This window comes from Protopterus annectens, chromosome 11.part0 (assembly GCF_019279795.1).
Source record: "Protopterus annectens isolate FY-2018-M chromosome 11.part0, PAN1.0, whole genome shotgun sequence".
Taxonomy (NCBI): Eukaryota; Metazoa; Chordata; order Ceratodontiformes; family Protopteridae; genus Protopterus; species Protopterus annectens.
The window spans coordinates 1119884936-1119912474 of NC_056745.1; the positions used below are offsets into that span (position 1 = coordinate 1119884936).

The 27539-nt window shown below is 42.2% G+C and overlaps 1 protein-coding gene across 1 annotated transcript in view; it reads left to right on the plus strand.

Annotated features, from left to right (window-relative positions):
- Nucleotides 1–27539, plus strand: part of KDM5A (lysine demethylase 5A) — a 2605143-nt gene that overhangs the window by 674713 nt on the left and 1902891 nt on the right. Inside the window, exons 9-10 of the mRNA XM_044088480.1 lie at nucleotides 24341–24460; nucleotides 26294–26452. Of these exons, the coding sequence (XP_043944415.1) occupies nucleotides 24341–24460; nucleotides 26294–26452 (279 nt within the window). The remainder of the gene's footprint in view (nucleotides 1–24340; nucleotides 24461–26293; nucleotides 26453–27539) is intronic.

Sequence of the window (27539 nt, forward strand, 5' to 3'; positions counted from 1 at the left end):
TCATATCCAAAGTCTTTAATAAAGCGAAGTACCCCGTTGGGGAAACTTTTTCTTGCTCCAGACCGATGTCAGAAAAAGTAAATTATTGTATTTCTTGTGGAAAGCAAATACCTCATAAGGACTTTCATTCTTACTGTATTCCTTGCCTAGGCCCTGATCACAATGTTTCTGGTTGTCAGTTTTGTGCTAGATTTAACCAACGCACTGTTAAGCGTCGGTATGATTTTGCTTTAAACTATTTTGGACGCCAGTTTATTTATCCAGAAATGTCGTTGGATAGCCATCCGACTACCGAAGTTCACAAAAAACGCAAAGAAAAGGAGAGATAAACAACCGAGGCTCAAAACCGATGACGAAGCTTCTCCTAAGCCAGTTGCTGGTTCTCAGTGTGGCACTTTCGCAGCCTCTGACACCTGCTACTTTAGAGTCGCAGGCCGCTACCGACTCCCACGTGGAGTCAACCATGCCGCTGGAAACTCAAGGTATTGGAGCCTCGGATACTATTCCCTCAGATGGGTCTGGAGCTGCTGAGCAGGCACCGGCTTCTGAGAGTGTATTCAGACCTAAACATGTTTACATTAAACTGACTTCAGCTTCAAAGGCAAAGACTAAAGCACCTTCTAAAGCAAAGAAACAAACTCAAGAGCCACGTGGACAGGCCTCTATGCCCAAAAAACAGATGCTCAAAATGGCTGAAGACTTGATTACCTTGATCAGGGGTTCCCATCCCCCTCCTTATAAGAGGCCTAGGCAAGAGACTGACTGAATCTTCAGATCAGGTTTCTATTTCTTCTGATTCCTCTTCTGATCAGGAGTATTCTCTTCCCCCTATGAGGATTCTGATGCTGAAGAATCTATACATTCAGCTTCTCCTCCAGAAAACTATTCTTTTGGGGAAACCTTGCATACCATGAGGGAACATTTCCACTGGGAGAGCAAAGATTTTTCAGAATCTAAAAAGAGGCTCCGAGATTTCCTTTTACTACCTCAACACAGACCTCTAGCTATTCCACCTGTGTTAGACATTGTAGATGATGTGTTTTCGGAGTCTAGTCTTACCATTGACTCCTTACCTCCAGCTCCTGTTAAGCCTGATAGATATTACAGGGTTCCTGACTCTCATAAATCCCTTTTTAAAAACCCTGCTGCAGACCCAGAGACTATTTCACAGGGGTCTAAAGGAGTTAAGGCTTACGCTGCAAAAAAACCTACTCCCTCTGACAGAGATTCTAGGACACTGGATAGATGGGGAAAAAAGGTTTACACATCTGCTACCTTGGCTATAAGGGCCTTAAACTTGTCATTTTCATATGTTCAAATATCAGCAACATGTCATGGCATTGCTTAAACAGAAAATGTTGTTAAATTCTGAATGTGCAGAAAACAAGGAAATGCAAGATTTATTGCATGCAGCTCAACAAGTTGGAAAGCATACTTTGAATGTGGTTTTGATTCTTTGGCGGCCTCCTGCAGGGCCACAGTTACGGGTTCTGTAATTAGGAGGCATGCTTGGTTAAAGGAGCAGAATCTGCCTGATCATGTGAAAGTTAAATTATTAGATGTACCTTTACAGCATGATACTTTGTTTGGTGTTAAGGCAGAAGAGGTGTTAAAGAAAATGGAGGACAAAGCTAAATCTATGCAAACTGTCAAAGATTTTTTGCAAGTACAGCCACCTAGGCTTAGTAGACACTGGTCTACAAAGAATTGGTCCTTTCCTGTGTCAGACAGACCTCAAAGGGGCAAATCCTGACACCCTAGAGGAAGATCCCAGGTGCAAGGTTCATACAGGTCAAAGCAGTGGGGTGCTTCTACCTCCAAAGTTGGAGAAGACAAATCACAACCTTACAGGCAACAGTCCCAATGACTTCCCCCTGACTGCACCAAGCACTTATCTGCTGGCAGCACCCTTAGGGGGGAAATTAGCACATTTTCTCAAAATTGACACATTATAACCCAGGACAAGTGGGTTCTAAAGATAGTGTCACAAGGCTACAAGTTCCATCTCCATACCCTGCCAAAGTCTAATGGCTGGCCAGATCTGCCAAAAAATCTATGGGCAGAGGCACAAAAACAAGTCTCATCCCTCTTGGACATGGGGGCTATTCAACAAGTACCAGAGCAAGAGCAGGGACAAGGATTTTACTCAAGACTGTTCTTGGTACCCAGAAAGGACAAGGCCTGGAGACCAACACTAGACCTATCTATTCTGAACACATTCCTGGATATACCAAAATTGAAAATGTTGACTTTGCAGCAGCTTCTGCCCATGTTGGGCAAGAATGCTTGGCTTGTGAATTTAGACCTAAAAGAGGCATACCTGCATGTCCTAATCAGACAATCATGCAGAAGATACCTCAGATTCAAGGCTCACTCAATTCATTACCAATTCTCTGCACTGCCCTTTGGCTTATCTACTGTGCCCAGGGTCCTTACAAAGTGCCTGGCACCAGTAATTGCATTCTGCAGACAAAAAGGAATACAAATATATCCTTACCTGGACGACTGTCTAATTCAAGCAGATAACAAGGACATTCTTCTGCAGCATCTGGCGTTAGTGAAAAGACTTCTAACATGCCTAGGGTACACAGTCAACGAAAAGAAATCAAAATTAGTACCCTCTCAAGAGATAATATTCCTGGGTGCAAGCTTAAATATAACTGCCAGATGGCTTATCTCATGCCAGACAAACAAAGGCAACTGACTGCCTATTTCAGAATGTTGGCAACAATGGCCCAGTTATCTGCAAGAAAAAGTCTGCAGGCTTTGGACTTCATGGCATCCTGCATCTTACTAATTCCATATGTAAGACTGCATATGAGGAAACTTCAGTGGTACCTAAAAAGTGTTTGGACTCAACATTGCCACAGCCTGGAGACAGTGATTACTCTCATTCCCTGCCTGCAACAGGAGTTTCGATGGTGGGTGAAGGCTTGTCACCAGAACAAGGGACACCCATTCACATTACCCCCAGTCAGGCAGACACTAACAATGGATGCAGCAGATTATGCCTGGGGGGGCGACATGGCAGGAAGATGCATTCAGGGCACATGGTCCTCAAACCAAATGCATCTACATATCAACCAAAAAGATGTGCTAGCTGTTCAAAATGCCCTGACAGCCTTCAAGGACCTGCTTCATCGGGGACAACTACTGATAAAGGCAGACAACACCATGGTCATGTGGTATATAAACAAGCAGGGGGCACACATTCTTACCCCCTTTGTAGACTAGCCATGACTTTGTGGGACACAGTATTGACTTACCAACTACATCTGCAGGCACAATTCCTGCCAGGAAAGGAAAATACTCTGGCAGCTGAACTAAGCAGAAACCTCATGGATCCCCATGAGTGGCACCTGGATCCACAAGTCTTCAGCACGATAACAAGAAAATGGGGATGCCAGGACATAGGTTTTTCCAACTGAAAGATAGGGCGTCCATTTTCCATGCTTGTCTGTGATAAGTCCTTGTGCAGAATCTTTTTAGTTGGTAGTTGTGAGGAGAGGCAAATAGATCTATCATTTTATGCCTTCCCTCCACTGCCACTCCTCCCCAAGGTACTCCTACAGGTCAGAGAGGAGAAGCCAAAGATGATACTGATTGCCCCAGACTGGCCCTGCCAGTACTGGTATCCAGTCCTAAGGAACTTGTCTCAATGCCCAGCTTGGACCTTACCTCAAATACCCCATCTACTGTCCCAACAAAACAATCAGATCCTGCACAGCCAACTCAGGACTTTAAACCTGGCAGCATGGCGGATAATGTAATCATACAAAACACACCTCTCAGTAAAGCTGTGATGGATGTCATTTTGGAAGCCAGAAGGCCTAGTACTAGAAAATCTTATGCTGGAAAATGGAAGAGATTCTGTGCTTGTAACCAGGCACAAGGAACTGATACAGCTGTACCAAGTATTCCTCAGATTTTGCAATACTTAACTGAGATGCTGGACAAAGGCCTATCTTTTTCATCAATTAAAATTCATGCCTCTGCCATTTTGTCCCATTACAATACAGAGCCACCAATCTTTTCTCATCCTTTATTAAAGCAGTACCTCAGGGGAGCCAAAAATTTAAGGCCTCCAAGGAGATCACCAGTACCTTCATGGGACCTCAACTATGTCTTGGAAAAACTCACCCTGCCTCCTTTTGAGCCAGCTGCTACTGCTGATATAAAGTTTTTATCTTGGAAAACAGCTCTGCTCCTAGCAATAACTTCTGCAAGACGAGTTTCAGAGCTACAGGCACTCATGGCTGTGGAACCTTTTATCATGTTTTATCCAGACAGGGTTTCTCTGATGACAAACCCGACATTCATGCCTAAAGTGGTGTCCAGTGTGGCTCTTAACCAAACTATTCATCTGCCAACTTTTTATCCAAATCCACAGAACAAGGGGGAGAGAATTCTGCATTCCTTGGATTTACACAGACAGCTTAGATTCTACTTGGACAGAACCAAGGTTTTCAGGAAAACAGAGCAATTACTAGTGGTATATGCTGCAGGATCACAGGGAAAGGCTATCTCAAAGCAGACTATTTCAAAGTGGATAGGCCACTGCATTCGTTTCTGCTATTTTCAACATGGCAAGCCAGTGCCTAAGGGCATTAGGCCACATTCAACCAGAGCTGCAGCCACTTTGGCAGCCTTTCTCAGGGGAGTACCAACCAAAGACATTTTAGAGGCTGCTACTTGGAGTTCAGTGCACACCTTTACAAAGCACTGTCATTTGCCACTGTACTCTAAATCCAGGGCAGGCTTTGCCACTGCATTTCTGCAGGGTAGCCGCTCCTAATGCTGTTTAGCTCCAGCCTCCCAACCTTAGCTTTGGGACTCTACCCAAATGTAATGACTGCAACAGTGAAACACAAAGAACATAGTACAGTTGTGTACACTTAACATAAATGTAGATGTTCAAGTGTATTCATTGTTGCAGTCCAGGTTACCCACCCGCCATCCCTCCTTTTTTCTGCTGGAACTTATCTTTCGTTCTCTGATTTATGCAACCTATGTGGTGTATTTGCTTGTAGATGAAGGTAAAGTTTATATTGGTGCATGTATTTTTATATGCATACAAATTTTGGCTACCCTTTTAGGGTCACCTGACATCTGGGGCAAGGAAAATGGAAGAAAATGGGGTTGGCTGCTTCTTTTATACCCCTGATGACCTGACGTCAGGGAAACGGCGACAGCAGCCGATGCAGGACCCAAGACTTTGGAATTCTGGCCGACTGAGGGCAACCTGTCAGCAGGATTACCCAAATGTAATGACTGCAACAGTGAATTCACTCGAACATCTACATTTATGGTTAAGTGTACACAACTGTACTTTCCTCGAGGAGTAGGCAGCTGTCAGGATGGAAGATGATATTGTGTGTGAATTTAAGTTGGTAGAGACGAAGAAGTTTAGGTAGCTTGAGCCAATTTCATTTATGTAGAGGAATACAATGTTGTGTTTGGTGAGGAAGGTGGCTGCAAAACGGGCTGTTTTGTTGTAGCAAGTTTCCAATGTGGTTAAGTCTGATTTTTTTTTTTTAAGTTGATAAAGAGGGGCAAAGCATATAGGAGTGTAGAGAGGAGGAAGGCTCTGGATATGGCTAGTCTGATATTGTCTGTGAGGAATGGCTTGCTTCTGTACAGTGAGCCAAGTTTGATGTGAACTTTCTTAATTGTGGTGGCTATGTGTTGGTCAAATCTGAGTTTGTTGTCACTCCAAGGAGTTCTGTATGCTCAACTGGTTGGATGACTGTGTTTGCTAAGAGAATAATGAAAGGAGGGGTGGTCTGTGATTGTTTGCTATTGGTAAATAGCATTAACTGTGTCTTTTTGGGGTTGAGGAGTATTTGTGATTTACTTAGGTATGTTTCTGTATTATTAAAAGCTTGTTGAGCTACTCTTTGGAGGTCGGGTAAGATATCTGCTGAGCAGATTAAAGTTGAATCGTCCGCATACTGAACTACTTTAGCGTGTGTTGTAGATGAGGCTAGATCATTAGAGAAGATGGTGAAAAGAAGGGATCCTTATATGGACCCTTGGGGGGACTCAACTGTTTCGAATGGCTCAAACATTAGCCAGAAAGATTTAATCGGTAAAACCCCACAGTGTGACCTTTTATAGTACATTCAGTACCTTTGTGGGTAAACTACTCATTCGTGACAAACATAGCAGCAAAAACTTCTTGAAGCTACCCATTAACTTACCATATTTTGTCTTAATTATCAAACAAAGGAGAATCTGTCCTTCATTGCGTGGATGTCCACATGGTACTAAGTATCTGTATTAACAAGTCTAGAGAGTTTAGGAAAACTGATAGCTCTGTATGTCCTTCACACCATAAAGAAAGTCTCCAGGTATCCAAAGTCACCCTGTCTAGGTAGTATTAAACAGTATAAACTTTTGCTACATTTCTGTGGGCTATGATTTACCAACACAACCTCAGGAACACTCAACCAAGGTAGTAGCCATGTAAGCTGTATTCCTCAGAAATACCTGTGTGGGTGATATTTACATTGCTGCAGTGTGGTCTGACCTAAATACTTTTGCCAAAAATTACAAGCTAGACATTGTGCCCAGGGCATGTTCTTCCTTTGTGGCTGCCATTGTTAGAAGAATGTTCACCTAGTCAGGCCCAGCCAGGTGTACAGCTAGGGATGCCATTTTCAAGGTTACTGAATATAAGCCACCTTTTTACAAGATACAGAATATACTCATCATAAATATTCAGTGTTGCAGCTCTCAGATTTGAGATATTATTCATGCAGGTAGCCTGCGACTGACCTGATTTATAGAGTTTTTACCCTCCTCACAGGACTTTGGACAATTTTCTCCCATCAATGAAAAAACACATCAGTGATTTAAAGGGTGTAATGGGTAATACCATATTCAGATGTTTCTTGCGTGCATTGTACATAACTGTATGAGTCTTGCAGTGCTCAGTCTGTTGATTGGGCTGCTTCCAGCAGCCAGATAACTACCCTGTGGGGATTTTTTTTTTTCTTATTTTTGTAATCTGCTTGATTGTTTGGCTCATGTCTGGTTTCGATTATAGTTCTGAAGAATGTTTTATAAAAGTTAGTAAACATGTGATGAATAAGCAACTCTCTAAGCATTTTCATTAGTTGTTTGTTCTTGACCCAGAGCTTGGTGTGGCTGTTGTCCGCACTGTGCTTCTTTCACCCTGAAGACAGTCCATCAAAGGCATCAGACTCACTAGGAGTTCGTATCTAAAAAGAGAGACACATGCCTTCTGATACCAGCAGACAGAGCTGCTCCTGACAAAACAGTGTCAGAAGAGAGTTGTATTAAAATTCAAGCAACAGAATGTTTGTGGAAAGTGATTATTTATTGTACACTAGACAAAGAAGAAGCAAGTTTATCCCGACAATCTGGATGTCAAGAGAGGTGTGAGATTCAAGTTGGTGTATCTAGCTGTCTTTAGAAACTTTTTTCATAGGATTAAAATGTGTTTGGATGTATAACAGGCTAAGGAGGAAATAAATGTATATTTAGGCAAGAAAGAGCGAGTCAGCAAGCTGAAGGTGACTGTGCTTGTCATTCTAATGACAGTAAGAAAGTTCATGCAGAGACGACTTCTTCTTTTGGCTTTTTCCCGGTTAGGGGTCGCCACAGTGGATCAACTGTCCGCTCATGATTGGCAGTGGAGTTTTATGGTGTCGAGCTGCCAGCCCGGCGCCCAACCTTCCACAGAAGACACACACACATGCACGCACTCATTCCTACGGCCAATTTAGAGTATCCAATCCACCTAGATTGAACTGGAGAACCTCCTGCTGTGAGGCGACAATACTAACCGCTGCATCACCGTGGCCACCTGTTCATGCAGAGACTCTGTCAGTGAAATATTTATCTTTGTTCCAAAGGTAATGCTCGAGTAGCAGAAAAAAACCCGCTAATGAACTCACTTGAAAAATCAGGAGTATTTTGAACATGAACTTAAAACTGGTATTGGGAGGTTGAGATGATCAAGAAGACTACCAGCAACCATGTAAAATTAATTAATAAATGGGAAAATTGTAAAACATCAACCTCTTTAGAGGTTGTGGCTGTGAAAGGCTGTCCTGGTCTTGCCAGGCGATTGGCCTTTCACCCTCACAGACACGCAGTTGGAGGAATTCTGAGCTTTGGCAGACTTCCTGAGTTAGGGTAGCAGGGCGCTACTGCCCATATGCCAGTAAGGCAGTGTTTTCTACAAATGTCTACTGTTACAGGTAAGTGGAACACGCAGCTGTACTTTGCGCTTTGAAAAGTGTGCACCTCTGTTGCCCCTTCCTTCATAGCCAACTGCTAGTCCCACATGCCTTCTTACCAGCAGTCCCTGATAGAGAAGTTAAGGGCTATTGCAGAGGGGGATTCAATTAATGGATCTAAAGCAATAGGTGTTGGACCTACATGTCCTCTCTTTTCAGCTTGCCAATCACTCAAAAAATATGGCTGTGATAATATGAGTGATCATGCAGGGCAAAAGCTACAAGATCTGTGATACAGAGATATGCCTGACCGAGAACCATGCCCCAGACAGAATGTAAAGATAGAGATCCTGAATGACCCAGTGAATAATGATGATTGTTTTGCAATTCCCTTGACCAGGAACTTTTACTAAAGGTTGACGAAAAGGGAAAGGATTCCTAGTTTTAAGACTATTCAGTTCCCTGTTTCAGGATACAATAGGAATTTTCCAGCAAAAATATGGCCATCACTCACTACACAGATCAGTGTTAGACCTGGCAAAAGTAAAGAAGGGAAAATATAAAAGGAATGGGAAGCTGGACCCAAAAAACACTCCCAGGAGCCCTCAGTGCTGAGACAGCCAGTGGGATTAGCAGCGACTCAGCCAAGCTCCCCCACTGCTTTCTCTTCCTAAATCCACACCAGCCTATTCTCCTGTACTCAATAACTCTGTTCCTCCCTCAGAAAAAGTTGGAGGGTGCTTGTCCTTCTTTGTAAGAAATTTGGAATGAATTACCCAGGACCACTGAGTGTTAAATATCATTCAAAGTTAACAGGATGCATTTCCAAGACATTTTAAAATTCAAAGGCATTCTGCCAGTACCTAAGGGGCAACTGTCCCCCTTATGTGGAGTGATTTTAGAAGGAAGGACAATGGTTCTACTCAAAACTATTCCTAGTCTAGAAGAGAAAGGGTTGATGGAGGCCCACATTGACCTTTCCTATCAAAACGAATTCTGCAGGGTTGCAAAATTCAAGATGCTTACCCATTCAAATCATGTTATCAGTGCTTCCTTTCAGTGCACTCATGGTTAGCATTTATCTGAAGGATGCCTGTCTTCATATCCCCATTGCCAAGAAACACAGAAAATTCATTAGCTAGCAGCAAGAGGAGACTGTTTCTAGTTCACAGTTTTACCCTTTGATTTGTCTACAGAACCTGGATTATTTACAAAACGCCTGACTTCATTGGTAACCTGTTACAAGAAAGGGCATCCAAATGTGTCCCTTTCTAGATGATTGAGTAATCCTGTCAGAATCTCAACAGAGCATCCTCAAGCCTTTGGACTTCAAGTCTGACTTGCTTCAGAAATCTGGGGCTTGCAGTCATGTAGATCTGCCTGAACACCAACCTGAACCGAGCCTTCCTTTCACAGGACAAGGTGGCCCAGTTAACAGCGAACATCAGAACTGTTCTGTAAGAGACAGAAATCTGTGCTAGAGAATTCCTTAGGTTTCTAAACTTCATAGCAACTTACATCATAATGGCACAGTAGCTCACCTGTGTATGAGCAATCTCCATTGTTACCTAAGAAGCCGATGGTACCCATCCCATATTGACCACAATTCCTGTTCTTTGCAAATTGAGGGAGATCTGACAGTGTACACAATCAGTGAATGCCCTTCAGAGCATCTTTACCTGAAATGACTCTGACCATGGATTCCACAGGTCTGACCTGGGGTGCCCATGTTGGAGCCCTATAGGCCAATGGGCTGAAGCGCTGGGGATAGTAAAAGTCTGGAAATTGGCTTTACCATGGGCTACCTGCATACAGGGTATTCTAGATACAAGGACTACAGCAGCAGTAAGTTCTTAATAGAACCATACTTTCTATACTTTTTATAACACTACATCTGTGATGTCTTTATAATACATTGCTCCCCTTAGTCACCCCCTATGTAGGCCCAGTACATTCAGCCAGTTTCCTGCTATTTCTCTCCATCAAGTAAAAGGTGCTGGTTTGTGCCACTTTTTTCTGTTTCTTAGCATGGTTTACCAATTCTGTATACTCAGGATACCAGAGAAACTTGCCATGAACAACTGAAGAGATGAGAGCCAGACCACATCATGGGTCAAAGGAAAAAACAACTGTGTGAATAATTCCAGGTTCTGCGCTGCTTGATGTCTGTGGCATACATTCCCTAAAGTTAATAAAAACTGACACACTTCTTACAGATCTAGCAACACAGTCAGTGCATAACTTTTAACCTGATGTCAATTTTCATTCTGTCCTCAACTGATGGGCTCGGATCCGACTGAGCCGTTACTAAAGCTCATGGCAACCAAAAACTCTCAAGCTTCTCCCTTACCCAGAATGCACCAACCCCATTTACCTCATATCTCGTTTGCTACTTCAAGCAAAAGACCCAGTCTTCCGTCTCTCTTGAGAGTTCTTCAGATAAGTGTGTTATTTTTTGTATTCCTTACTTAAAATCTTTTTTTTATTACTATCCCTTACTTGCATTTATATACTTCTTGATGTTCATCGTGCTTCACTGTTGCAGTCATTACACTTGGGTTATCCTGCTGGCAGGCTACTCGCAGTCAGCCTGAATTCCAAAGTCTTGGTCCGGCATCGGTTGCTGTTGCCTCTTCCCTGACGTCAGTGTGCCAGGGGTATAAAAGATGCAGCCGATGCCATTTTCCTCAGTCTTTCTTGCCACGCCGTGCCCGAAGCAAAAGCAGTTCGCAAGTGCCGGTTGGCCGACTCCTGAGATTTTTGAAATTGAATTTCAGATCCGAAGTCTTCAATAAAGCTTAGTACCCCGTTGGGGAAACTTTTTTCTTGCTCCAGACCGATGTCAGAAAAAGTTAACAATTGTATTTCTTGTGTGAAGCAAATACCTCATAAGGATTTTCACTCTTACTGTATTCCTTGCCTAGGCCCTGACCATGACGTTGCTAGTTGTCGGTTTTGTGCTAGATTTAACCAACGCACTACTAAGCGTCGGTACGATTTTGCTTTTCATTACTTTGGCCGAAGGTTTACCTACATAATGCCGTCGGAACAGCCGATGACTGGAGTACATAAAAAGCACAAAGAAAAAGAAAAGGACAGGCATCCGAGGTCCAAAACTGACGATGAAGCCTCTTCTAGGCCAGTCGCCGGTTCTCAGTGATGCGCTTTCGCAGTCCCTGACACCCGCTGCCTCAGAGCCACAGGCCACCTCCGACTCCCACGTGGAAACAGCTAGGCCTCTGGATACTCAAGATATTGGACCTTCGGAAACTAATCCCTCAGATGGTCTGGAGCCGCTGAGCAGGCATCGGCTTCTGGGGGTGTTTTCAGACCTACACAGCTTTATATCAAGCCAACTTCAGCATCAAAGACAAAGACTAAAACAGTTTTAAAGACAAGAAAACAAGTACAGCATTCTCCAGGACAGACTTCCATGCCTAAGAAACAGATGCTCAAAATGGCCGAAGACCTAATTACTTTGATCAGGGGCTCCCATCCCCCTCCTGATAAGAGGCCTAGGCAAGACACTGAATATGATTCCTCTGATCAGGTTTCCATTTTCTCTGACTCCCCTTCTGAACAGGGATACTCTATTCCTCCCTATAAGGATTCTGATGCTGAAGAATCTATTCCTTCAGCTTCTCCTCCTGAGGATTATTAATTTGTGGAAACCTTGCATACCATGAGGGAGCATTTCCACTGGGAGAGCCAAGATTATTCAGATTCTAAGAAAAGGCTCAGAGACTTTCTTTTACTTCCTCAGCACAGACCTCTTGCTATTCCTCCTGTTCTAGACATTGTAGATGATGTCTTTTCAGAGTCCGGCCTGTCTCCCGACTCTTTACCTCCTGCAGCTGTTAAGCCAGACAGATACTACAGGGTTCCAGATTCTCATAAATTTCTATATAAAAACCCTGCTGCTGACCCAGAAACCATTTCTCAGGGTCCCAAAGGGGTCAAAGCTGCTACTGCAAAAAACCCTGTCCCCTCAGATAGAGATTTTAGGGCACTGGACAGATGGGTGAAAAAAGTTTATACTTCTGCTACCTTGGCTGTAAGGGGTTTAAATTGTCAGTTTCATATGCTTAAATATCAGCAATATTTAATGTCTCTGTTAAAACAGAAAATGTTGACAAATTCTGAATGTGTTGAGAACAAGGAATTGCAGGATTTATTGCATGCAGCTGAACAAGTGGGAAAACATACTTTGCAATGTGGTTATGATTCAATGGAGGCCTCTTGCAGGGCCGCCATAACAGGCTTGGTAATTAGAAGGCATGCTTGGTTAAAAGAACAGACTCTGCCTGATCATGTTAAAGCAAAATTATTGGATGCTCCATTACAGCATGATACTTTGTTTGGTGTTAAGGCAGAAGAGGTGTTGAAGAAAATGGAGGATAAAGCTAAATCTATGCAGACAGTGAAGGATTTCTTACAGGTGCAGCCACCCAGATTTAACAGGAACTGGCCTTCTAAGTATTGGTCCTTTCCCGTGTCAGACAGGCCACAAACAGGCAGATACAGACTCCCTAGAGGCAGACAACAGCCCCAGGGCTCATACAGGCCCAAACAGTGGGGTGCTTCTACCTCCAAAAGCGTAGAAGACAAATCACAGCCATATAGGAAACAGTCCCAATAACTTCCCTCTGCCGATGCCAAGCATTTATCTTCTGGCAGCACCCTTAGGGGGAAAGCTAGCACTTTTTTCACAAAATTGGCACATGATTACCCAGGACAAATGGGTCTTAAATATAGTCTCTCAGGGCTACAGGTTCCACTTTCACAGCCTTCCAAAGGCAAAAGGTATGCCAGACCTGCCACACAATCAATGGGCAGAGGTACAAAACCAAGTTTCATCCCTCATGGACATGAGGGCTATTCAGCCAGTGCCACAACAAGAGCAGGGACAAGGATTTTACTCAAGACTTTTCTTAGTACCCAGAAAGGACAAAGCATGGAGACCGATTCTGGACCTGTCTATTCTAAATACTTTTCTGGACGTTCCGAAATTCAAAATGTTGACTCTGCAGCAGCTTCTGCCCATGCTGGGCAAAAAGGCTTGGCTTGTAACTTTGGACCTTAAAGAGGCATACCTGCATGTCACAATCAGACAATCTTGCAGAAGATACCTCAGATTCATAGCTGGCTCAAAGCATTACCAATTCTCTGCACTGACCTTTGGCTTATCTACTGCGCCCAGGGTCTTCACAAAATGCCTGGCACTAGTGATTGCATTTTGCAGACAAAAAGGAATTCAGATTATCCCTACTTGGATGACTGCCTTATTCAAGCAGAGGCCAAAGACGTTCTACTAAAGCATCTGGTGTTTGTAAAAAGATTACTAATTTACCTAGGGTACACAGTAAACAAAAAGAAATCAAAACTAGTACCATCTCAAGAGATAATATTCCTGTGTGCAAGCTTAAATGCAACTGCCCAGATGGCTTATCTCACTCCAGACAAATAAAGGCATCTGACTTCTTACTTCGAAAACATGGCAACAAAGACCCAGTTATCTGCAAGAAAAATTCTGCAGGCTCTGGGCTACATGGCCTCCTGCATTCTGCTAATTCTATATGCAAGACTGCATATGAGGAAACTACAGTGGTACCTAAAAAGTGTTTGGACTCAACATTGCCACAGCCTGGCATCACCACAACAAGGGACAGCCATTCACTTTACCCACAGCCAGGCAAACACTAACAACAGATGCATCAAATTATGCCTGGGGGGGGCCCACATGGCAGGAAAATGTATTCAGGGCACATGGCCCCCAAGCCAAAGGCATCTACACATCAATTAAAAAGAGATGCTAGCTGTACAAAATGCCCTGACAGCCTTCAAGGACCTACTTCATCCAGGACAGCTGCTGATAAAGACGGACAACACCACAGTCATGTGGTACATAAACAAGCAGGGGGGCACACATTCCTGCCCCCTCTGCAGACAAGCCATGATTTTGTGGAGCACAGCATTGACTTACCAAGTACACCTGTAAGCACAAGTCCTGCCAGGAAAAACAAATGCTCTGGCAGACGAACTAAGCAGAAACCTCATGGACCCTCACGAGTGCAAACTAGATCCACAAATCTTCAGCATGATAACAAGGAAATGGGGACGCCCAGACATAGATCTTTTTGCCTCCCCTCACAACTGCCAACTTCAGAGATTCTGCACAAGGACTTATCACAAACAAGCATGGAAAGTGGACGCCCTGTCATTTAGCTGGAACAACCTTACAGTATATGCCTTTCCTCCACTGCCTCTCCTCCCCAAGGTACTCCTAAAGGTCAGACAAGAGAAGCCACAAATGATACTGATTGCCCCGGATTGGCCACGCCAACACTGGTACCCAGTCCTAAGGAGCTTGCCCCAAGGCCCAGCCTGGACATTGCCTCATATTCCTCATTTACTGACCCAACAAAACAATCAGATCCTGCACAGCCAACTCAGAATTCTAAATCTAGCTGCATGGAGGATACTGTTACCATTCAGAATACACCTCTCTCTAAAGCGGTTATGGATGTCATTTTGGAGGCCAGGAGGCCCAGCACCAGAAAATCTTATGCAGAAAAATGGAAGAGATTCTGTGCTTGGAACCAGGCACAAGAAATTGACACGCTTGTTCCAAATATTCCTCAGATTTTACAATATCTAACTGAGAAGCTGGACAAAGGCCTGTCCTTCTCATCAATTAAGATCCATGTCTCTGCTGTTTCAGCTCATTACAATACAGACCCACCTATTTTTTCATATCCATTGCTTATGCAGTTCCTCAGGGGGGCCAAAAACATAAGACCTCCAAGGAGAGCACCAATACCTGCATGGGACCTCAATTGTCTTGGAAAAACTCACAATGCCTCCTTTTGAGCCAGCCAGTACAGCTGACATAAAATTCTTATCATGGAAAACAGCTCTGCTCCTAGCAATAACTTCAGCAAGAAGAGTCTCAGAGTTACAGGCATTAATGGTTGTGGAACCTTTTATCTTCCATCTGGGCAGGGTTTCTCTAAGGACAAACCCAACATTTATGCCTAAGGTAGTTTCCAGTATGGCTCTTAACCAAACCATTCATTTGCCTACTTTTTACCCAAACCTGCAGAATAAAGGGGAGAGACTTATGCAGTCTTTGGACATACACAGACAGCTATGCTTCTACTTGGACAAAACTAAAGCTTTCAGAAAGACTGAGCAACGTTTAGTGGCATATGCTGCAGGATCACAAGGAAAGGCTATCTCAAAGCAGACTATTTCAAAATGGAGAGGACACTGCATTCATTTCTGCTATTCACAACATGGTAAATCAGTGCCTAAGGGCATTAGACCACATTCTACCAGGGCAGCAGCCACCTCAGCAGCCTTCCTCAGAGGCGTACCAACCAAGGATATTTTGGAGGCTGCAACTTGGACTTCAGTGCACACTTTTACTAAGAACTACCACTTGCCTCTTTACTCTAAATCCAGAGCAGGCTTTGCCACTGCAGTCTTTCAGGGCCTTATAGCTACTCCTAATTCTATTTAGACCCAGCCGCCCAACCTCAGCTTTGGGATTCAACCTAAGTTTAATGACTGCAACAGTGAAACATGATGAACATAGTACAGTTGTGTACCTACCATAAATGTAGATGTTCGAGTGTATTCACTGTTGCAGTACAGGTTGCCCACCCACCATCCCCCTTTCTTTGCTGGGACTTATCTGTACTTCTCTATCCTTTACAACCTATGTGGTGTATTTGCTTGTAGATGAAGGTATTGTTATTTTAGTGCATGCTTTTATTAGCAATGTTATTTAGCCTACCCTTTTGGGGGCATCTGACATCTGGGGCAAGAAAAACTGAAGAAAATGGCTTTGGCTGCATCTTTTATACCCCTGGTACACTGACGTCAGGGAAGAGGTGACAGCAACCGACGCCGGACCAAGACTTTGGAATTCAGGCTGACTGTGGGTAGCCTGCCAGCAGGATAACCCAAGTGTAATGACTGCAACAGTGAATACACTCGAACATCTACATTTATGGTAGGTACGCAACTGTACTTTTCTGACCCTTTTTTTGTTTGTTGTACATTTTTTGTACTCTTTATACACTGTTGTTAGTATCTTCTTTCCTTCTACGACATCATTGTAGCTCCTTTACCATTGTTGGTATTTCCTTCCCTTCCTTTTTTTTTCTCTATTTTTCGTATTAAAAAAAAAAAACAGACTTTTCTTCACCCTGTTATTCTAGTGTTACTATTTATCTTTTTTCTCATATTTTGACTTAGTGATGGCAGATAAACCAGCAGGATTCAAAAAGTGTTCAAAGTGTGGGGACAAGCTGCCACTTTCTGATGCCCACACACTTTGTGTCTATTGTCTAGGCCCTTCCATTTACAGGAGGACTGCTCTATATAGGTTCATAGGAATTTACTAGGTTAACAATCACAAGGGCCTTTTTAAGCTTAACAATGCATCACAAATCTCTGACAAATTCTGATACCCTTGACAAGTGGTGTAAGCAAGGGCTTGGGAGATGAAATATTTACAAGCTATGGCCTCGGAAATGGACCATTTACAGGTTACTTGTGTCCATTAGAGATATAGGTGCCAAATGGGGATGAATTTCCTGTTCCCCATCCAGTTGTCCAGCTTGCAGTCTCTCCAGCAAGTCCCCAGGAAGTCCATCAGAATGGGGCCTGTATTCTTTCAGTGAAGAACCTCTCAAAGATATGCCATGGCTTTAATCCTCTGACATTAGTAGAATGCAAAAATAAGTAGATACTGAAAGTTCTTCTTCCTTCTTCATTTGGAGAGGCTGTATCTGAAGGTTCTCCCTCTAAGACAAACATTTCAAAAACCTCTTTGAAGCCATCCTCCTCCTCCTCTGCTTCAGATTCGTCAAGAAAGAGGTCTCAATCCTGAATCCAAAAAGCAAAAATGCAAAATCCTGCTGAGGAAAAAGTATCCAATCCAACTTCTCCTAAGTCTGATCCAATGAAGACAAAGCTCTTGGATCCGACTTTGTTGGATCCAATGCAATCTGAATCTGACTTTCAGACTGCCAGATTACTTCCTATAACATGGTACTCCCCATCACTGGATCCTGTCCCTAACAGGGTACCTTCCCCATTTTTTAGAAAGGCCCAGGTCTCCATCTGTACTCCACTCATTCTTCCAGAAGCCTTACAGAAGAATATGTGGAGAGACTGGTGAAGAAGATTCTGTTGGCACGGAACCAGATTGTTGTTCCTTTGACTCCTGCCCCTCCAGGTCAGGAGACTTGTATGTCTAGTACTCCCCCTTTACAGATTTTTCTTCTGACTCCTGTTGCTTCAGTGTTTCTGGATCTAAGTCATCCTGGAGCCATAGTGTACCTGTCAGATCTGGGGTGCCCCTTGGCACTGGACTGCTCGTCTCCTGCTTCCACCTTGAAGGTTTTGCCCTTGGAGCACCGGAGGCCTGTGATTCAGAAGCTTGTATTCTTGAATCTGATATTTTCTCTCTCTCTCTCTCCAAGCTGCTGTGCCTTCAAGTCTATAAAGAGAGTATTTTCTGCCTCAACAGTTCTGACGGATTCAGCCCCCTTGGATCCCTAAGTCTTGTACCATGATATCTCAGCACTCAGAGCCTCACTGTCTCATTCCACAGGGACAGCTAATACCAAAACCACAGGCTCCCACCCAGGGAATTGTAATTTCCTCTCCTGATGCCTCCCCAAAGCACCCCACTGAGGAGGTTACTAAGAAGAAGACGACATGTAAGAGGGAACACTTAGACTTCCCAAAGGAGTCCATTAATGAAGACACAGATTTTGATGAAGATGAAGGGTCCCCACAAAGGGTCTATGTCAATTCTTCGAATGCTTAAAATTTGTAACGTTACATGGTCGAGACCAAACGTTCGAAATTTCAAGTGTTCAAGATGACTGACTTTTCTGTATGGTGCAGATAGGGAGAATTTCCCTTTTCTGCACTGAAGTGCGGTCTCGGAGTTGGTATATTTAAGTAGGGGGGGTGTGGGGGGCTTTGCCCCATTGCTCACACTGTTAAGGTGTGTTTTTCTTTTTTTTTTTTTTTTTTTTTGATATTCGAACATCCAAATGTCGAACATTTGGTCTCGACCATGTATTGTTCCACATTTTGGATGTTCGAATATTTAACATAGATCCCCCCCCCCCTACAAACACCTCCTGAAGATGTCTTCTTTGGAGTGATCCTAGAAATTCTTAAATGGAGAGGTGGTTGGGCACCCAGCAATCCTATGTCTGAGGACTGTGTTCTCCTGGATGCTTTTGGTACTGGACTCTCTACCTCCTGGGTGACTCCACCCACCTATGAGTTCATTGATTTGATTTCACGCTGGGCATGGAAATACCCCAACACCATAGAGCCCATTCTTTGTAGGGTAGATAGGATAATGGCACCACCTGCAGATAGGCAGTTTTGGCGAACGGGAGTTCCTGTTGATGCCATGGTCGTTGCAGGAGCCAACAAGAGGAAACTAGCTGAGGAAAGTTCCTGTTAACAGGGAGTCATGGGTGATGTACCGATTTGGGAATGATGTCTATGCTTCAGCAAACTTTGCTTTGAGGTCTCGGAACTATTTGGCACATTATACTAGACTACAGAGGGATCTGATCAAGGAGTTATCAAATACCCTCTTGGGTGCTGTTTCTGTTGAAGTTCAGGCATCTGTTACTTTCCAACTGATGACCCTAGAGTCCATATCTAATTCATCCATGAAGGTGATCTCATGTGTAGCAGAGGGAACCTCAAGGGTAGTGGGTTTGGGCATTTCCCTAAGGAGACACGTCTGGGTGTGCCTCTTTGAGTTTGTGCAGCCCTTCAAGTATTCTTTCGTCAGTGTTCCTTTTGACGGATTGTCTTTATTCAGCCCCAAAGTAAAAGGCACTCTGTCAGAGGCAAACCTTTTCCAGGAATTAACAAGGTGGTCGAAAATGTGGTTCAAGAAGTCTCAGAGTCCTTTTCAAGACACACGTGGAGATTGTTCCCCCAGAGGCAAAGGTGGGAAATGTAATGAACAAAGATGCCCCTGTGATGATGGGGGGCATTGCCAGCTATGTCAGGAGAAATAGGGCAGTGGATATGTAACATATGCCAACAAATTATATATCATTTGTCTATCAAACTGATTTGTACAAATGCTTGTGTTGAAAAATGTGTTTGTAAAGCTGCTTTTGTTAAAAATGTACCAATAGTGGGTCCTGTTGAAAAGAAAAATACACCTGTATGTCAGACTGTATTATAACTGTTGAAATGAATATATTGTAACAGAGAATACTGGAAGAGAAGAGGTTAATCGCAGTCCAGCTAACTTTGAAAATTGTCTGAAATTAAATTACCTGGTTTAGATTGTATCTTACAGTTCTGATTGCAGCCAGAGACAAAATGTATATGAAAATCAGGACTAGGAATCCTACTCCTTGAAGGGTGGAAGTTTTTGAAATGGTTGTATAGCTTCCAGGTGCTATAACACATCTTATTAAAGCTCTATGTGTATGTGTGATGACACACACACACAGAGCTTTAATAAGATGTTTGTGTATGTGTGATAACACATATTTGCTAGATTCTGGTTCATTTCCTAGTAAAGGGGGTAATGTGGGAACCAGAGTCAGATGACCAAATGTATGTGATGCCATTCTGTAATCCAACACTAAAATTAGGTTTTAATACTAGATAAGACAGGAGTCTCTGGGCAGTCTGTTTTTGGAACCTGACAAAGAAGGATCACTCACCCATTTCATCTTGCCTTGCTTTAGTAAGTAACCTGGGAATAGTAATTGTTTAGATCAGTCAAGAAAATATAGTGAAATATAGTGAAATTAGTAAGTACTGTTTCTGTATCTTTGTGAATCTACCCATCTATGTTGTTTTTAATATTTCCTCTGATGAAACTCTGGTGTTTATTGTAAGTAGATATTTAGTATTTCCATGTTCTTTTATTATTAAATATTTTTAATCTTTTCATTGTGGCTGTTTTTTAGAGCATATTTTAACCTTTGAGAGTACTTGGATTTATTTGGTGACACTGGGGCTGCTCCTGAAAGCCCCGTTGCATTGGTCAAACACTACCATTTGTATTAGTATTAATTTTACTCAGTATAATTGGGTATCCTTGTCAGAGCCTTAGAGTAGCTGGCTTTGAAGTGTTCTGGTGGTAGTGGTGGTAGAACTACCGTATAGTCTGGGATAGTAAATCTATACATGTGTGTGTGTGTGTGTGTGTGTGTGTGTGTCTATATGTGTGTGTGAAAATCAAATTTCAGAGAGTGTGTGTGTATCATCTACTTGGAGCTGGGAAACAGACCATTCTTTTCACAGAGAGGGTGGTAGTGGTGTTGGGTTGGAACACTCGGCTGAGGACTCAACTCTACAGTTGTGTCAGTAAGGAGTCGTATTTGGGGCCTGGAGAAAGAGGGGGAAACAGCCCCAAGACTGTGTGTGTTCCCTGTGTGCTCTTAAGGGAAATTGTGCTTGGTGCAGAGAGCTGCATCTAAAAATATTTTCTGTATCTATTTTTGTTCCAAGTGAACATCTCTCACTGGTTTTACTGGTGAGGATTGAGGCTCCTTGATGACTGACCTAAAGGAGGAATGTCACAGGCCCGTGGCAGAAGTGGCTTGCAGAACCAGGGTTCCAGAGAATTGTTGTTTGACAAAACCTATCAGCACTCCTGAAAGGAGGGCCAGTTGTCCACCTCTGGTGGCAGTTGGACGGACTGTTATCCTTGCACCAGAGAGCCTGGCTAGATATGACAAAAGATATTTGGATACAAAACATTATTTCCAGAGGCTGTATAATACCCTTTTCCCTTTCACCTCTAATCTCAAGAAAAATCCCTTATGTTCCACATAGTGAGATGGAGTAAGCAGCAATTTAGATACAAAAGCTGCTAGAAAAGAATCATCTAAAAGGTCCCACCAGACCAGAGGGAATCCGGAACTTACTCAATGTTCTTTTTGGTGCAAAAGAAAAGAGGGGACTGAAGACCATTTCTGGATCTCTCCAAACTAAACAAGACAGTTCAAAGAACCAAGTTTCAAATGGTCACCATTCAGTCCATTCTCCCCTTTCTGGGGCAAGGATGACTGGATGTGCACTGTAGACTTTTAGGATGCATACTACCATATAAAGATGAGCAGACGATCCAGAAGGTACTTGCGCATCTGGCTGTAAGCCAGTCATTATCTTTTTGCCCTTTGGACTCCCCACAGCCCCCAGGGTGTTTACCAAGTGCATGACAATAGTAACAGCTCACCTGAGACTGCAAGGATTCCAAGTGTTTCCATATGTGAATGGCACATTATTGCTCCAACCAGGCATCAATTCATATGTGCAAGAGATCAGGTTCTCCAGACTTGCTCTGTTTTGGGGATAACCATAAACTATGACAAGTCTCTTCTGCAACCAACTCAGAGTTTAAAGTTTATAGGAGCGATTCTCAATACAAAAACAACCATTGCTTCCTTTCCATTACTGACAGTTCAGACTATAAGATTCCAAATCAGAAAGATAATCTGCAGCACTTCAGTTTCAGCCAGCCTGGTCCTTCAGGCTCTGGGATCAGTGGCGGCAGCAGCAATAATGTTAGTACCACTTGCCAGATTTTATATGAGAATTCTTCAATAGATGTTAGCTTCTCAGTGGACAATTCTTTATCAGCCTATGTCTTACCAGATAAGAGTCACTCACACCTGCAAGAGGGATCTCAAGTGGTGAATTAATTCATACCAGATTCTACAAGGCTGCCCCTTTATTCCCCCTCAGCCCAAGGCCATAGTGACCACAGACCCTTCGCAGCTGGGGGGGGGGGGGCATTATCTGGGGAGGACCGTCCAAGGCAGCTTGTCCTCTGAAGAGGCCAATTTGCATATAAATGCCCTAGAGAGGGGAGCAGAGTTTTTTGCGTTGCAGGCATTTCAGAATGCTCTCCCTTTGGGGACAATTGCAGTACAGTTGGACAACATGTCAGTCGTCCAGTACATCCACAGACAGGAAGGAACCAAATCCTACCCATTTTTTTGAGAAGTTCTCAGAGTGTGGCAGTGGACGATGTCTTCCAACCGCTTTCTTTTAGCAACGCACATTCCGGGGAAGTCCAGTGTGATAGCAGACAAATAGAGCAGGTGCATTCTTCTACCTCACGAATGGTCCCTCAACAAAAAGATTTTGAACACAATCTTCCATCAGTGGGGCCAGCGTTGCTGCGATCTATTCACATCGCCCCTGAACAAGAAATGTAGCAGCTCCATTGCCCGAATTTCCCCATAGAGGAAATCCCCAAGGGATGCTTTACTTCACCATTGGCCCTCGGTCTCCTTTATGCATATCCTCCCACTCCATTAATTCCCATATTTCTTCAGAAAGCTATAAGATTGAAGGGCAAGGTCATCCTCATTGCCCCTTATTGGCGTAGATAAATTTGTTTTCCCTTCCTTTGGCCTCACCTGATTCCATCCACCTTGGTTTCTGGATCTTACTCCAGACCTCCAGTCTCACCCAACAGGGATGATAATTCCAAAAATAGTAAACCTCAGGCTGGCTGCCTGGTTTCTCTGGTTCCATTAATAGCCAGACAATCTATGCTCTCTTCTTATGTCTGTATTTTGTCCTCCCATAAACCTTCCACCAGGAAAATATACTACAGCAAATGGAAGAGATTTATTTTTGGGCTCAAAAATGTAATGTTGAACCTTTCCCAGCCTCCATTCATGATATCTTGTAATTTCTAGCGCATTTTTTTTGAAGAAGGAGCTAGTTCTACTGTTAAAGTAAGTTAGCAGCGATATCAAAATTTCATGTTGGAATAAATTGTTCTTCTGTAGCGTGCTGCAGTTTCTTACACAATCTCCTTTTGAACCTTCAGCTATATGCAAACTCAAATAGCTTTCATGGAAAACAATTTTTTGAGTAGCTATTACCTCTGCCAGAAGAATTTCTGAGATCAAAGCATTGTGCTCAAAAGCTCCATACTTGATTTTCCATAAAGACAGAGTTACCTTACATACCAAACTGTCATTTCTTCCACAGGTGGTGTCAGAATCCCAATATAAATATATTAATTTGCCAGTATTCTTTCCCAAATTTTCTAACAAAGGAGAATACGTGTTACATTTATTAGATGTTCATAGTTGCGTTTTTACTTGTATAGGACCAAAAACATCAGAAATTCTGACCAGTTATTTGTTTCATAATGAGAACCAACATTGGGCAAACCAGTTGCCAAAATTACTCTAGATGCATTTCCTTCGTGTATAACAAATTGGGCATTGCTCTGACAAAACCTATTTGCGCCCATTCCACCAGATCCATGGCAACTTCCCCAGTTTTTCAATCCAGAGTGTCCACGGATGATAATTTGTGCAACAGCTACTTGGACTACATCCCATACCTTTATTACTCATTACAAATTAGATCTGGTCGCCAAAGGAAGGACATCTTTTGGTTATGTGGTGCTCAAGCATATTGTTACTTGACTCCCCACTGGAAATTAGGTAGCTGCGGACTCTGTCCCATCAATTGAGAACAGAATGAAATTGACAACATCAGATAAAGAAGTTCCTCAACTTCCCTCCCACCAACCCGAATCCTTAAGGCTTCTGGAAGAATGAGTGTTTAGAGGACCTATATGTCATTATTTACATAAACTACAGATATAGCTTTTCCATGATGATTTCCATCTTTTAATTTCTACTAAGGCAGCAAACAAGATCTGAAGTAATTGGGATTGGTGCATTTTGGGTAAGGGAGAAGCTTGAGAGTTTTTGTTTGCCACGAGCGTTAGCAACAGCCAAGTTGGATCCAAACCCATCAGTTGACGAAGAATGAAAATAGACAATGCAGATGGAACGTTATGGTGAGTACATAACTTCTTTTTTGCTTGCTACAAAGTGTTCCCTTGAAGATCATTTGATGTGGTGATTACCTTTGAAACTGATGTATTTTTCCAGCAATTACATTGTCTCTTTTACATTACTGCATGAACAAGTGTGAGGTTTAAAGCTGTTCAAAACTACTTAAAATGACTTTTTATAAGTTGCAATCGTTCCTTTTGTGAACGTAAGTCATGATCATAGTATGATATGCAAGGAGAATTGGTTTGCATAATGATAGTTTCATTATATTTTTTTTAGGAGTGCAGCAAACCTCATGAGGCTTTTGGATTTGAACAAGCTGTCCGGGAGTATACCCTCCAGAGCTTTGGAGAGATGGCAGACAATTTCAAATCAGATTATTTTAACATGCCAGTTCATGTAGGTACAACATTTGGTAAATATATATTTATCTTTTGTCATAAACAGTTTTGTTTTTAATTAGCTGTTAATTGAAAATTAAAGATATTTAGTTGTCTTGAATGTAACTGAAGTAGCAACTTCTTTACTTGCCAAGTTTGCCTTAATTGGACTCTTATCAGTGTTCGACTTGCTTCATTTGCCTATATGCAGTGGTTTAAAAAAACAGAAGTTTTTGCTTTCCCCAACATTACCATAGCTAACCACAAATTTATCTTATGGGTTTAAATAAACTTAGTATTGATTTTGTCATTGCCATTCCAGAAGATTGCACATCACTGGTTGTATGGGAATTTAGTCCCTGTGGTTCAGTGTTCATTGACTACAGTTTTGACGAAAATGGCTTTGTTTTTGCCCTGGTGTTGGATAGCCAGGTCCCTTAAGCTTTCAGAAGTGATGGCACCAGCCCTTGTTGAAGTGAATTTCTATAACTTGTATATATAAAAACTGTGATATTTGCTTAAATATTTTATGGCCATTCTTTTAATCATAGAAATAAACTGAATACCACTTTCACCAAAAATGGGAGCATCTTGTTTACTCTTGTATCCCAAAGACAAGCCATGGATGATTTGACAATTGTTTACATTGTCTATAAGTACATGTTATATGTGTGTATGTGTGTCCTACAGTGAGCTGTTGCCCTGTTGTGTATGAGCTGTCTTGCTCCTGTTAACTGTTGGGTTAGGCTGTAGTTCCTCCATGGATCCTTTTTTGGATTAAGTATGTAATTAATAAATGAATGAATATGAAATGCTAAACTTTAATTAAATTAAAAAAAAAAAAAAAATATATATATATATATATATATATATATATATATATATATATATATATATAATTTTTATTTTCTTGAATCACTTAAGTTGTAACAAATCTGATTTAGTTGTATTAAGTTAGTGCTTTGACAACTTTTGAACTGTAAACGGGTAGCCTGGAATTGCTAAGTCACACTGCACTTTGTATATATGCCGAGAGAATAAGCAGAGTATTGTTGAGTTGTCACTGAAAAACTGGAATGTAAACATTTATTCTCAATATTTCATGAACTTGGACAAGTATGTTTGTGAATGTCAGAATTCTGTTTTGCTGCTGTTTAGTCTGCCTTAGAATGATTTACCATCAGTTGTTAGTTTCAAGCATATTTAAAATGTCTTGTGATAGACTACCTAGCTGACAAGAACAACTTTAACACTTATGTGACTGTCTTCTTTGCTTGAATTTGTGCAGATTTATGGCAACAGGTATAAAATGGGAACTAGGTGAAACAGCAGACATGCATTTGGTTAATAAGTAGCTTTTTTTTACATGGTACCTTAAGTTCATTTGTTGTAATTGACAGGTGAAGGGTTGTCCTACCTCTGCAAGAGGAGTCGTACATTTTTCTTATCAGTTTCTTCAGCTTGCGAATTGTGTCCTCTGATTTGCTGATGGATGCTGCAAATATATCTGACAGAATTACATTTGTCTGTTTCTGACATTTCTTGCACTGATATTTTGCCAGAACAAAGGTATTATTTTGGGACAAGACTGTACCTTACTTGAACACATATGTGAGGACTGACAACTGATCAGCTGACGTAGTAGTAGTAGTTAAACCAAATTTCTTCCAAAGGGCTTTACCCACCTCATGTTTCTTTGTGGGAGGTCATCCTCACATTCTCTGCATCTCCAGGGTCACAACACCTGTAAGCATTGACTAGTTGTTCCATTGTCTAATATGATGCCAGTATTCTAATGGATTCTTTTTGCTTGCTGCCTCATATTATTTTTACCATGGGGGCCTCTCTGTAGATGGTACCAACAGAGCTGGTGGAAAAGGAATTCTGGCGACTTGTCAGCAGCATTGAGGAAGATGTCATTGTAGAGTATGGAGCAGATATTTCTTCCAAGGACTTTGGCAGTGGATTTCCTGTTAAAGATGGTACAAGAAAGCTCTTGCCCGAAGAAGAGGTAAGGAATGTTTTGACTTTGACTAAGAAACCTTTAATTTAGTTGATTAACAGAGTAAGCATTAAACAATTCTGGCTATTACAAATCCGTCAGCAGTTATCTAATTCTCTTGTTAACTCTTTGTCACCTCAAATTTGAAATGGTTGATAAAGCTCTTGGATTACAGGTGCAGATTTGTTTAGCTAGAGCTGTACATGGGGAAGGGGGCAGAGATTCCGAGGTTATCATTCCACTGTACAGGTATTAGGAATGTTTCACTTAGAATGCTGTTATTCTTGTGGTCATAAAGAGAAAAAAAAGATTACTAGGAAATGTGCAACAGATACCAGAAGGCTGGGGTATTAGACATAACTTAAGACAGTATATTTATCATATAAAGGAGAGAATGAAAAAGAAGATACCATATGCGTGCATCTTACTTTCAGGGGCATATGTGGGGTGGTGAATTGAAAAGGGAGAAGGGGACAGTTCAAGTGTAATTTATAAAACGTAATGTGTCCTGTAGCTGATCAAGCTCTGGAATACAGTAGCACAGAGTTCCCCATCGGAAATTTGAGATCTATAATTGCAAACTTTACTGACATGAAAAAAAAGATTGTCAACAGTGAACTCTGAAACTGTCTGTAATGCTGTTAGTATTTTTGCTGAGGGAAGGACACAGCCCCCTGGCCCTCCATGACTTGAGAGACCGAGTCTGTACACCCCCTGCTACATATGTGTACCAGCTGTCAGTGCACTGTACCTTGGAATAAGGAGGGTAGGGCACTGATGTCATATTGGCACTTTGTGTTTTAACTCTTCTGAGGACTGTTATTGCAGTCCTTGAACTTTCAACAGGACCCCTTGCCAGAAATGTCTGTAGTGTGTGTGCCATGGGAGTTGCTCAGAGGCATTTGGGAGAGATGGTTGAATACATTTTTGAGCATGTGTAGACTGAAGAGGCCGTTACATAGGAACTAACTGCTGTACTTTTTTGACTTTATTGACTGCGTGTCTTCTTCCTTCACTATGTTCATATCTTTGTGCACATGCCAGAAAATTCATCTGGAGTTTATAAATTAAAAAGAAAGGATACCCCAGTAGTGTG